The following is a 13,623-nucleotide window of genomic DNA, read 5'->3' as shown; positions in this document are numbered from 1 at the left end:
TTTACCACTAAGCCACATTCCCAGCCCCATGTTGTGTATTCCTGAGACACTGGAAAGGGACAGTTAGTTGAGGCAGTGTGCATGAGCTCTTCATAATGCTTATATCAGGTGGAAAAGGATGCCAACCACAAAAAGAATTTTACAGTATACCAATAGGAGGAGATAGGCTGAGGAGCCTGCAGAAGAATTGTAGAGATCAGAGTGACCAAGAGAGAGGGCCCAACACTCACAAAGGCTGTGCCAGGAGAGGACAAAGGCGGTGGTGCTAGGAGAGGACTTCTCCAGGTTTAGAGATCTTGGGCAGAGTGGTTGGTGAGGTCCTGAAGCAACACAGTAAACTTGATGTTTGAGAAGTCCTTGATATTTTGGAAGGCATTTTTTAGAGAGTTTTCAACGCCTAGTGGAAGAAGACTGCATTGGCGTTTGTCTGCCAGGAGAGGACAGAGGGTATAGGAAGTCCTTAATTACGTGGGAGAGACAAACATCTACAGGTAGTGGTGGAAGAAGAAGCTAATAAGAGATTCAATTTTAATAATAATAATAATTGTTGGTTGGGGCTTGAACTCTGGGTCTGGGCGCTGTCCCTTAGCTCTTCAGCTCAAGGCGAGCGTTCTACTGCTGGAGCCACAGTGCCACTTCCGGTTTTCTAGTGGGTTTATTGGAGATAAGAGTCTCACGGACTTTCCTGCTGGTGCTGGCTTTCCTGCCGTGGCTGAACTGCAATCCTCAGATCTCAGCCTCCTGAGTAGCTAGGATTACAGTGTGAGCTGCTGGTGCCCGGCTACTAATTATTATTATTATTATTATTTATTTATTTTATGGATCTGGTCGTGGGGCCTGAACTCTGGGCCTGAGCGCTGTCCCTCAGCTGTTTAGCTCAAGGCTAGTGCTCTACCACTTGAGCCGCAGTGCCACTTCCGGCTTTTTTCTTATGTGGAGCTGAGGAATCAAACCCAGGGCCTCAGGCATGCAAGGCAAGCGCTCTACCACTGAGCTACCTTCCCATCCCCCTAATTATTATTTTTAAGTGAGTACATAGATGTCACTCATCTGGCAATGTGTCAGATTCTTGCATTTGGCAGTTTTTTAAGCAGTGTCTGTGGTTGGGTAGGTAGTGCTACCCATTTTCCTGATGAGGAAACAATAACTTCCTTGAGGTCACATAGCTATTAAGTTGAGGAAGGCATGTGGAACGATCAGAATCCAGTTCTGTCTGGCTCTTGAGATCTCTTTAACAATCTTTAATTATTCTCTCTCTCTCTCTCTCTCTCTCTCTCTCTCTCTCTCTTTCTCTTTGATTGGTCATGGGGCTTGAACTCTGGGCGTTGTCCCTGTGCTCTTCTGCTCAAGGCTTGCACTCTACGGCCTGAGCCACAGTGCCACTTCTAGTTTTCTAATTAGAGATAAGAGTCTCATGGACTTTCCTGCTCGGGCTGGCTTTGAACCGAGATCCTCAGATCTTAGCTTCCTGAGTAGCTAGGATTACAGGTGTGAGCCACCAGCGCCAGGCATTAGTTTCCTCCTTTTTTTTTGTGCTTGTAATTAGGCCAGACCTCTACTTCTGGCTTTTTGTTGGTTAATTGGAGAGAGAAGGGTTTGTCTCCCTGGGCCAGCTTTGAACAGGGATCTTCAGATCTCAGCCTCCTGAGTAGCTAGAAGTACAGGAGTGGGCCACAAGAACCCGGCTTCTGCCTTGGCTTTAATTGCTGGAATTATAAGCATGCAGTATGACCCTCAGCTTTTTTGTTTTTGTTTTGTTTTTGAGACAGAGTCTTGGCTATGTAGAGCAGATTGGTCTTGAACTTGAGATCCTCCTGCCTTAGCTTTCCAACTATTGAGAATGCCAAAAGTATCTTCTCACAGATTCATTGGCTCTTCTGTTCCAGGACTGCTTCCTGGAGTCTTCTTTTCCATTCTGGAATGGGCAGGCTCAAGGAGTGAGAGAATGGGGTGTAGACTTGAATCCAGAAGGAAAACCTGCTGGGTCTGTGGATAGTTTTGAGGCCTGGTATCTGGTTATGTAGTGCTAGGGCTTTTTTTTTTTTTTTAAACTGTTGTTTTCTAACTTAGGGCCCTGGGTCTGGGGTTAGAGGTGGGGTTGGGGGATGGGGTGGAGTGTATTCTGAAAACACAAAAGGCAGCCTAAATTTAGAGCCCTGCAGACATTTGATACCTTGATAGGTATGCTAAAGAACTTCCTTATCCTCCTTAACATGGGATCCATTGAGGCAAACGTAAATGGGATCCATTGAGGCAAAGTAAAATGCGAGGTCTGAATCTTGTGAGTTTTACTGATAATAAAACTGATGTGGCTTTCTGTTCTTTTGCCTCTGGGCCTGGCCCTGTATTAGTTTGCTAGAACTGTTGTAATAAATTACCATCTGCTTGAGTGGTTTAAAACAAGAGAAAATGCATTCTTTCACAGTCCTGGCAGCTAAATGTCTAAAGTCAAGGTGCCAGGCAGTTTGTGTTATTACTGAAGAATTTAGGAAAGGATCTGTTGCCTGCTTTTCTTTTGGCTTCTTGAGTTCGAGCAGTTTGGACATTCTCTAACTTGTGCCTGCATGACTCCAATCTCTGCTTCTGTCTTCAGATGGTATGGCATTCTTCTGGGTCTTGCTCTCGAGCTCGCGCTCTCGCTCCCTCTGGTCGTGGGGCTTGAACTCTGGGCCTGGGCGCTGTCCCTGAGCTGTTCAGCTCAAGGCTAGTGCTCTACCACTTGAGCCACAGTGCCACTTCCGATTTTCTGAGTGGTTAATTGGAGATACGAGTGTCACGGTCTTTCCTGCCCAGGCTGGCTTTGAACGGCGATCCTCTGATCTCAGCCTCCTGAGTAGCTAGGATTTAGGCGTGAGGCACTGGTGCTTGGTTTCTCTTCTCTTTTAAAAGTCATTATAAACTAGAGCCTGCATTCATTAATCTCACCTTAATTGATTATGTAAATCTGCAAAGGCTATGTATGTTGAGGGTTCAGGTATCACAGGTATTTGGGGTCAGGTTGCAATATGTGTTTTGGGGTGACATGAGTCAACCTGCAACAATGCCCATCCAAGGCAGTGTGCAGAGCAGAAAATTGCTTGATTCACTATGAGAATAAACCTAGCTAACTTGTGTTGGAAGTGAAATGCCAGACTTGTATTTACCTTTTGTAGGCCCAGGCCCCATGTCTGGTGAATCTGGCCCCTGGGAATAGGAATAGCAGAGTGGGTATGTGGGGGAGGGTCTGGGATAGGGGTGGGATAGCACCTGCTGAGTAACTTTGCTGCTCAATTTCAGTTTGAACTTTGGAGGACAGAGAGAGTGATGACCACTAGGGTTTAAACAGGAACGACAGAGACTGAAATAGCCTTCTTCTAAACTAGTACAGCTGTGGCTCTGCCTTGATTGTCTCTTTAGCCTAGTGCATTACCTGCTAAACTGGTGAGTGCTTTATTTTTTTTTTTTTTTCCCTCCCCTGGTGAGTGCTTTATAGTTAGACCTTCAAGGGTTGTCTTTAGTAACAGCTAGCAGTGCAGAACCATTCTGTGCCAGGGTTTGTTAAACTAATAGCATATGATTGGAGCTATGTCTCAGAAGTTGTTCAGAAGTAGAGAATCCAAGTCAGAAATGCATCATGCATAAGGAAAACAGTGTAGACTATAACATTACATTTGGCCAGAAACAATCAGCTTCCTTATTATTACTGAATAGATCTGATTTGTCAATAAACTAGGAGGGTCGACATTGTTTCTTTATAGTACACATTTTTCATAAATGAAAACGTAGGAGATATATAAGTATAATTGATACCAGACATTTTTTCACTTAATAGTAGAGTTTTTTTTTTCTATTTTTACTTTTAAACTTATTAAACTTTTGTATACCTATAGTCCCAGCTACTTGGGAGACTGAGACAGCAGGATCACTTGAAGATAAAAGTTCAAGGTAAGCCAGGTGCTGGTGGCTCATGCCTGTAATCCTGGCTACCCAGGAGGCTGATATCTGAGGATCGTGGTTCAAAGCCAGCCCAGGCAGGAAAGTCTATGCGACTTTTAACTACCAGAATGCCAGAGTGGTGCTGTGGCTCAAGTGGTAGAGCACTCACCTTGAGCTGAAGAGTGCTGGGACAGTACCCAAGCCCAGAGTTCAAGCCCCATGACTCCCTGCCTCCTCCCCCCCACCCCCCAAAAAAAGTTCAAGGTAAGGTGCCCATTGTTCAAGCCTGTAATCCTAGCTGCTCAGGAGGCTGAGAGCTGAGGATCAAGGTTCAAAGCCAGCCAGAGCAGGAAAGTCCATGAGACCCTTATCCCCAATAAACCACTCAGAAAACCAGAAATAGCAGTGTAGCTCAAGTGGTAGAATGCTTGCCTTGAGCTGAACTGCCGAGGGATAGAGCCCAGGCCCAGAGTTCAAGTCCCACAACTGACAAAAAAAAGTAATGAGTATAAGTAGTCCTCCCAAAGAACTTAAAATGTACATAAATGTCCAAAAGTCAGTGCTATTAATAATCAAAGAAATGAAATTTAACAATAGACTTATTTGCCTATAATATTGGCAAAGATTTAGATAGTTGGATTAAATATTGAGTTATTTTAACATTTAAAATTTTATGATGATCATATATTGGGTTTAGAGATTCAAAAAGTTCTAAAGCCTAAGTTAACTAGGGTTTTGGTGTATGCTACTTCCAGTTTTCTGTGGTTTATTGGAGATAAGGGTATCGTGGATGTTCCTGGGTGGGCTGGCTTTGAACCGTGATTCTCAGGTCTCATTCTCCTGTAGAATTACAGGCGTGAGCCACTGGTGCTGGGCATTGGAACTAGTTTTGTGCAGTCAAAGGAGAAGTTATGTCATATAGGGACAAAGTCTATTTTCCCTCTCTCTAGAAAGCTAGGTCACAGCCAAGTTTTAATTTTAATTGCTGCTCATTTGTTGCAGGTATTTTTTTTTTTTGAGACAGTCTTGTTATGTTTTAGTAGGAGCCAGCAGTGCAGAGCCATTCTGTGCCAGGGCTTGTTGAAGAAACTAATAGTCATATAAGGATAAGCATTAGCTGCCTAGCCTAGGCTGACCTCAAACTTACGATTATCCTTCCTTTGCCTGATATTGTGTGTGTGAGTGTGTGTGTATGTGTGTGTGTGTGTGTGCCTGTGTGCCTGTGTGTGTGTGTGTATGTGTGTATGTGTATGTGTGTGTGTGTGCCTGTGCCTTTTATTGGGGCTTGAACTCAGGGCCTGGGTACTGTCCCTTAGATTTTTGCTCCAGGCTAGTACTCTCACTTAAGCCATAGCTTTACTTTTTGCTTTTTGGTGGTTCATTGGAGATAAGACTTGGACTTTCTTGCTTAGTCTGGCTTTGAACCATGATACTCAGATCTCAGTCTCCTGAGTAGCTAGGATCACAGGCATGAGCCACTGGCTCTTGTGGTTAATCTCCAATTAACCACAAAATGCTGGACATGGAACTGTGCTTTACGTGGTAGTGCTATCTTAAGCAAAAGACCTCAGGGACAGTGCCCAGACCCAAGTTCAAACCCCAGTACCACTACAAAAAAACAAAAACAAAACACCAGACAGAAAATGATCTGAATTTGGCATCTTTTTATTTAAATACTGTAACAATTTGGTGTTTTTTACTCAGCTGGCAAATAATTATTGCAGCAGGCTGCATGCCAGGCTGTATGCCAGGGCTGACAGAGATGGCTCTGAGAGCCTTTGAGAGCTCATAGCTCAGTGTGTGGTCAGAAGTGCTAGCAGCTGGGTGAGGCAACTGCTCTATGGAGGCATGCCGAAAGGGAGAGGAAATGCAGGGGTGTCACTCAGTCCTTGCCAGACGGTTGGCAATCTCAAGATAGGCCGGAGTTTGCCAGGTGAGGAAGCAGGCTGAGGCTGCTTCAAGAGTAGGGAGTGATGTGCCAGGACACAGAGAGCTCTGCTTGTTAGAGGAGCACAAATCTGTAACTATTGTGCAACGTGCATTGGCGTTCTTTTCTGTATTTGAGTGTTTAGCATCAATGAATTGAACTGAGGATTAAAAATATTTGAAAATTTTGCATATATAGATTTTTACTTCTCAGCAGTATGGCATACTGTTCATTTACATTGACTAAGTAAGCTAATAATTTAAAGTAAATAGAAGACTATGCATAAGTTGTATGTGAACATTTAGCTATTTTAAAGAAAGGACTTGAGTGTCCAATCTCTTGTGGACAGGCAGGAATGACTATACAGTGTAGTTAGTGGTGATGGATGAGGCTGGGGTAGTTAAGCAAGAGCTAGATTTGGATGCATGTGAAGAACAATGTATTTACTACATAGAGTGAAAATTTTATCTTGCAGGCCATAGATTTGGGTGTGTATAGATTTGGGTGTGTGTACCTATGTTTATATAGAGGAAGATATGTAGGGACTGGGACTGGAAGTTCAATCTGGTGCTGAGACTTGAACTCTGAACCTACCTTCCTTCCTTCGCTCCTTCGCTCGCTCCTTCCTTCCTTCCTTCCTTCCTTCCTTCCTTCCTTCCTTCCTTCCTTCCTTCCTTCCTTCCTTCCTTCCTTCCTTCCTTCCTTCCTTCCTTAACTCTGGGCCTGGGCGTTGTCCCTCAGCTCTTCAGCTCAAGGCTAGTACTCTACCACTTGAGCCACAACGCTACTTCTGGCTTTTTTTTTTTTTTTTCTGCTTATGTGGTGCTGAGGAATCGAACCCAGGGCCTCAGTCATGCAAGGCAAGCTCTCTACCACTAAGCCACCTTCCCAGGCCCTCTTTTTACTTTTTGTCGGTCATGGGGCTCTGGGCGCTATTCCTCAGCTCTTCAGTTCAAGGCTAGTGCTCTACCACTTGAGCCACAGCACCACTTCGTTTTCAGGTGTCTCATGGACTTTCCTGCCCGGGCTGCCTTTGAACCATGATCCTCAGATCTCGGCCTCCTGAGTAGCTAGGATTACAGGCATTGTTGCCTGGCTAGAATTGTGCTTTCTTGGTTGGTTTTCATGCTCATAGCTGGTGCTCTACCACTTGAGCTACATACCCAACCTTTTTTTTTTTTTTTTGGAGAGTCTTGAGGTGTGAACTCAGTACTAGGTGCTGTCCTTGTGCTTTTTTTTTCAAGACTAAATGCTCCATCACTTGAGCCACAGCTCCACTTCTGGCTTCTTGGTGATTAATTGGGGGTGAGTCTCAGATTTTTCCTGCCCAAGCTGGCTTCATACTGAGATCCTTAGGTCTCAGCCTCATTAATGGCTAGGATTACAGATGTGAGCTACAGGTGCCTGACTTTTTGCTGGTAAATTGGAGATTAAAATCTCACAGACTCTTGTGCACAGGCTGACTAAGAATTCCAATCCTTTAGGTCTAGGATTTTTTTTTTTTTAATTTTGCATATCCTTTTCCCGAGACAAGGAGAATACAAAATGTTTTCTCCTGTGTATTACTATATTTCTGAGATTATTTTCTTTGAATTTTAAATTCCTTAAGGGTGTTAAGACTTACTTTATGTGTGTGCTTTCTGGTACTGGTGTTTGAACTCAAGGTTAGGGTGTTGCCCGTAGCTTTTCCAGTCAAGGCTAGCACTCTAGCACTAGAGAGCCACACCTCTAATTTTGGCTCTTTTTTTTTTTTTTTGTGCCAGTCTTGGGACTTGAACTCTTGGCTTGAACTCAGGGCCTGGGTGCTATTGCTGAGCCTTTTTGTACTCTACCACTTGAGCTACAGTGCCATTTCCCATTTTTTTAGTGGTTATGTAGAGATAAGAATCTCCTGGGGACTTTTTGTCAAGGATGGTTTCCAACTATGATCTTCAGATATCATCCTGAGTAGCTAGGATTACAGGTATGAGCAACCAGTGCTGCCTTACTTTTTGCTTTTTGATAGTTAATTGGAGGTAAGAATCTCTTGACTTTTTTACTTTGTCTGTCTTAGAACTACAATACAACCCTTAGATCTCATCCCTCTGAGAGGATTATAGGCATGAGCCCCTGGGGCTACGATTTACTTTTCATCTTTTTGTTTCTTTTAACTCCTTATCTGTTTATTGTAGGATGGATCAGTTTTATGTTCTTTAAATGAATGATAATCACATCATTATATATATTTTAACTTCTTAGATGATAGCTGACTTTCTCTTATACTTTTCACATTTTTTTCAGGCAATTAAATTTTGTGTGTGTGTGTGTGTGTGTGTGTGTGTGTGTGTGTGTGTGTGTGTGTAGTGATACTGGTAGCTCATGCCTGTAATCCTAGCTATTCAGGGGGCTGAGATGATAATGATTTGAAGCTAGCAAAGATGAATAAAGAAGCTCTAAAATGAACTGGGTACTGGTGACTCACACTTATAATTTTAGCTATTCAGGAGGCTGAGATCTGAGGTCATGGTTCGATTCTTCAGCACCACATAAGCAAAAAGAAAAAAGCCGGAAGTGGTGCTGTGGCTCAAGTGGTAGAGTGCTAGCCTTGAGCTGAAGAGCTGAGGGACAGCGCCCAGGCCCAGAGTTCAGGCCCCACAACCGGACCCACACCCCCCCCCCCAAAAAAAAAAAAAAAAAAAGAGGATTTAAACTCAAATTTGAGTTCTTTACACCATCTGGAAGTAGGTTGGGTGGGTCTTTCTGAATCAGTCACTCTAATGCTTTTTTGTTTTTGCTTAGTTATTAGGCTTGAACTGGATGCTGTCCTTGAGGCTCTTCCACTCCAGGCTAGCGTTCTACCACTTTGAGCCACAGCACCACTTCCGGCTTTTTTCTTTTTGCTTATGTGGTGCTGAAGAATCGAACCATGACCTCAGATCTCAGCCTCCTGAATAGCTAAAATTATAAGTGTGAGTCACCAGTACCCAGTTCATTTTAGAGCTTCTTTATTCATCTTTGCATTCTCTGTGTCTGGAATGTGTTAGGTGCTCCATAAACATTTGTTGAAGGAGTTATCTCACACATTGACAGCAAAATTAAGTTGTTTTTGCAGCAAAACCTGCAGACTACCTACGTGAGTGTGTATGTGGGCACTTGGGTGCACGCATGCATGCGAGTGTGCGTGCACACACATGTGCGTGCACTATGGGGCTTTGTGCTTACTATGTAAATGCTATGTCACTTGAGCCATGCTACTATTTGAGCACCTACTGTTTTATGTATCTTCTGAAATTTTGGTTTCTAAGCTCCAGACACTAAACTTTCCTCAGTTCCTGCAATATATCCCATGTATCTCCACTTCCAGAACTAGTCATTCTCTCATCTGACCAGCTGAAATATCTTGTTATGAGTCTTTAATCCCACCCCTTTCTAAGGAAGTAATTTCTAATTAGTCTAGTAGAGTTATTTCTTTCTTGTACGCATTTTTGAAGTTTTCTCAACCTTTAGACAGTGAACTTGGGAGGGGAAGAGACATCTACGCCTTTCTTTGTTCTTCCTGGTGGTTTTGTTCAATGATTCGTTTGTAAATTATTACAGGAAAGCATGTTAGAACAAGCTGGAAGCATATTCCAGCCAACTGTGCTAGGAATATTGAGTGTCCTCTACTTAGACCAGTTGAAGTCTTTCGATAATATGCATGAGTGACAGAGTTTCTTTCAGAACTGGTACATAAGAGCAACATTTTAGGATTGGAGATGTGGCATAGGTGATAAGGCACTAGCCAGTGAATAAAAGCATCAGATATGAGTTCAAGTCCCTGTCTAGACAAAACAAATGCCCTCTTCCTCCCTCCCCCAACTCCCCAAAAGAATAACATCTTTTGTGGTCTTGTTTTTACTTGGAACCAAGAATCTTGAATAGGCCAGCAGTACAGTCCCGCTATGATTCTGTGCCAGGAATAGGAGCTTGGCAAGAGGTGACCAGAGTCTGCTGTTTTATCAGAAGTCTGGAGAGATGAGGGGGGGAATCGGAAGTAACTGGAGAGCAGAGCTCCTGCTGTGTGGGGGTGATTTCAGGGGATTGCTTACATGGTGCTCAGTAGAAAAGACCACTGACTTTAAGCACACATAATTCAGTGCTGATGATTGTATCCTCTTCTCTACAGAGACTACCTTAGCCATCATGGAGGTGGCGGAGGCGGGGAGCCCCCTGAACCCCAGCTGTAAGATAATGACTTTCAGACCCTCCATGGAGGAGTTCCGGGAGTTCAACAAATACCTTGCCTACATGGAGTCGAAAGGAGCTCACCGAGCAGGTCTTGCAAAGGTGATTATGCTCAGATCTTGGCTTGAAAAAAGATCACTTGGCCTTCAGTTATGCTTCATTGTGTCTTCTGTAGAAAAATTGTAACGTGTTTGTCCTTGTTAGTCATGTGTAACATTGATTTCCTTCCTCAAATAAGAGTGATCTTATTTTTCTTTTTTCTGTTTTCTTTTTGGTCCATTGTGGGGCTTGAACTCAGGGTCTGGGTGCTGTCCCTGAGCTCTTTCACTCAAGAATAGAGCTCTACCACTTTGAATTCCACATCCGGTTTTTAAGTGGTTAATTGGAGGTAAGAGTCTCACAGACTTTCCTGCTTAGGCTGGCTTTGAACCACAATCCTCAGGTCTCAGCCTGCTTTGTAGCTAAGATTAAAGATGTGAGCCATCCTTGAGCCATCCTTGAGGCTATGCTCTTAGACTACTTTTTTTTTTTTCTTTTTTATTTCTTTACAAATCAGGGATAGCTCATAGATACCAGAGATATACCTGTATTGAGTTTTAGAAGTATAAGAGTATTAATAGTTTTTATCAATTTTCTCTCCTTTCCTTGCTTCTTATGCTTTTTCTTTGTCATTTAACTTTTTTCTAAAATATAAAAAAATTAAACTTTTAAATATCTTTAAATAGTCGTAAAAAGGAGTCTCAATTCAACATGTCAGTTTATGATTACAATGAGTACATGACCTTTTTGAGATATACTTTATGTAAAAAGCAGTATACCCACTTAAAGTAGTAATTCAGGGGTTTTTAGTTTATTCAGTTGTCCATCTGTCACTACTGTTGCATTTCTGAACATTTTCATCATCACAGAAAGATACTGTATTCATTAAGCAGTCATTTCCTATTTCCTGTCACCACTCATTGTCCCTTGCAGCCCTAGGCAACCATGATCAGTTTTTTTCTTTGTCTATTCTATTTTTAGTTATTTTTTCACCAAATGTGAAGAGTTTGTGCTATGTGCCAGGTGTATGTGAGGGTGCTGGGGATACAGAATAGACCAAATCCCTGCTTCATGGAACTTACATATTGGTGATAGCATGTTATAATGATGAGAAACGGACATTTAAGCAGAGACTCAAACCCAAAGAATCAAAAGAGAGTTCAGGTTGAAGTTAGCCTGGGCAGAAAAGTTTGTTAGATTCTGTCTCCAAAATTAGTAAAAAGCAGGGCTGAAGGTATGACTCAGCCATAGAGCACTAGCCGAGGAAGTACAGGCCCTGAGTTCAAATCCCAGTGCTGCCAAAACAAAAAATGAAATAACAAAAACCAACAGAAAAAGCCCAACCAAACAAAAAACCCCAGTCTTCTCAAGATGTAGGAAGAAAGAACAATAAGTCCAGAAGTCTAGAAAGTGGCCTGAACTTCATTATGAGAGGAATAGGGAGTTGGCACTGTGTGGGCAGGGTTAGCAGGTGGTGAGGAAAGTGCAGAAGGGACCATGTAAACTATGGTCATTCTAAGTGCAAGGAAAGGAAGATATGGTGACTTTTGGCTTATCTATTTTGTTTCTGTTTTTGTGCGCATACTTGGGCTTGAAGTGAGGGCCTGGGCACTGACCCTTAGCATTTTCGCAAGAGTCTGGTGCAGTAGCACTGAGCCACAGCTCTGCTTCTGGCTAATTGGAGGTAAGAATCTCACAGATTTTGCCTGCCTGGGCAGTCTACGTGAACCTTGATCTTTAGATCTCAGCTTCCTTAGCAGCTACAATTACATGTGTGATCCACTGGTGCCTGGCTATTTCTTTTGTTGCTGCTGTTGTTTAGATCACTGGCCTCTATTTACAGAATGTATTTCTTGGGTCTGAGGCGAGATAGCATTCAGTGATTCTTGTTGGGGCATTTGTGTTTGTCAGGTAAGGATGGTAGCCTAGACCAGTGAGGAAGAGAGAAGCAGTCTATGGTTTAGATGTGTTTGAAAAACCTTTTCTTCTTATAAGTGCCAGTTAATACCTGTAAAAATGATGATAAATGATACATTCAGGGTCATAGATGCATTCAGTAACGTTTGGAGAACTGCATTGCATGTTTGGACTCTGACATATCAAAGAGCTCTGAAAGAGAGGTAGTCTATGAAATTCATCTCTTTTTATTTGTAACCAGAGAGGAAGAAATGAAGTTTAATTTAAAAATTGTCTTAGGAAAAATGCATTTTATTGTACTTATTTCAGTTTAATTGATCTAATTATTTAGTTTGTAATCTGGGACTTGTAAGACTGAAACTTATAGACATGTCAGTATCATGTTTATATGAATGCCTGAGCTCTGGCAGAGCCCATCATTGGGATGAATCAGGTGACTTCATCTGTGTGAAGGTTTTACCTGGACTCTCCATCTCTGCTGTGAAGGTTACCTGTGGAGAGCAGATGTAGCTGAGCAGACAACTTCCTGAACTGTTGAGATTGGACATCAGGTTCTTATCTCAACTGGATGCTACTTGTAATCCAAGTCTTTACATATGTCCCTAGAGGGTCTGTCATTTTGTTTTGTATTTGTTAAAGTTCAAAGTCAATTTTAGAAAGGTTTACAACTTAGGGATATTAGATTGAGCGTTAACTAGATCTGGGTGAGATTTGAAAAAGGAGAAAACAAAGTAAAGATTCAGATGAATTTCCAGGCTTAGCTTTTTTATTGGAGTAGCTCTTAAAATATTTAGTTTTTGGCCTCTCAGCAGTTCAACATTACCTCTATGAGGCAAATCATTCTTTAGTTGAAACAAATACCTTCTTTCAGACTCATTTAACAAAGTTTGGTCTTGAACTTGTAATGGTTTACTAAGGATTGACAGAAGGGAATCTGGGATATGACTCTTTCCTTTGGTCTCTGAATGTAGCCCTTTGTCCTATTTTCTCTCCTTTCTTGAAAACATACACTGTGTTTCCACTGAGATTAGTATATTGTCTGGTGACAAAGTGACATGTTTAGTAACTGGGAAGAGGAAGCAACAGCTACCCTCACAAGGGAGCTCCAGGCACAGAATCCACCTGTGCTGCTCCTGGCATTATGAGACTGAAGAAAGTTAATGAGAATTACAATTATAAGACACACCTGAGTCCAAAAAATGCCTCCTTAAGTAAGTCAAGACTCATTGACAGAGTTGGAGATACTTATTTATCCTATCCCATGATAATTTCCTATTGCTTGTATTAGGAATACAACACTATTATTTATTTATTTATTTTTTTGGGTCTGGTTGTGGGGCCTGAACTCTGGGGCTGGGCGCTGTTCCTCAGCTCTTCAGCTCAAGGCTAGCGCTCTACCACTTGAGCCACAGCGCCACTTCCGGCTTTTTTCTTTTTGCTTATGTGGTGCTGGGGAATTGAACCCAGGGCCTCATGCATGCAAGGCAAGCACTCTACCACTGAGCCACCTTCCCAGCCCCACAACACACTATTTTTTCTAATCATTTTTTACCATCTTTTATGGCAAATAATATAAAATCAATATTGCCTATCTTATTGTTGTGGAAGTTGCCACAGTAACA

At 42.4% G+C, this 13,623-nt stretch overlaps 1 protein-coding gene across 4 annotated transcripts in view; it reads left to right on the top strand.

Moving 5' to 3' along the window:
• The window catches only part of Kdm4c (lysine demethylase 4C), a 315,679-nt gene that overhangs the window by 25,038 nt on the left and 277,018 nt on the right, over window positions 1-13,623 (top strand). For 2 of the 4 annotated variants that reach the window (XM_070033227.1, XM_070033229.1), the window contains exon 2: window positions 9,987-10,147. In XM_070033227.1, coding sequence (XP_069889328.1) covers window positions 10,004-10,147 — 144 coding nt within the window. In that variant the 5' untranslated portion in view covers window positions 9,987-10,003. Of the gene's footprint in view, window positions 1-8,728; window positions 8,791-9,986; window positions 10,148-13,623 lie in introns of those variants that run through there. The other 2 variants (XM_070033228.1, XM_070033230.1) reach the window with 2 other exon arrangements.

Source organism: Dipodomys merriami, unplaced genomic scaffold, assembly GCF_024711535.1.
Source record: "Dipodomys merriami isolate MVZ:Mamm:240054 unplaced genomic scaffold, mDipMer1.0.p SCAF_22, whole genome shotgun sequence".
NCBI lineage: Eukaryota > Metazoa > Chordata > Mammalia > Rodentia > Heteromyidae > Dipodomys > Dipodomys merriami.
The sequence above is the reverse complement of the archived record's forward strand: the minus strand, read 5'-3'. Positions and strand labels throughout refer to the sequence as shown.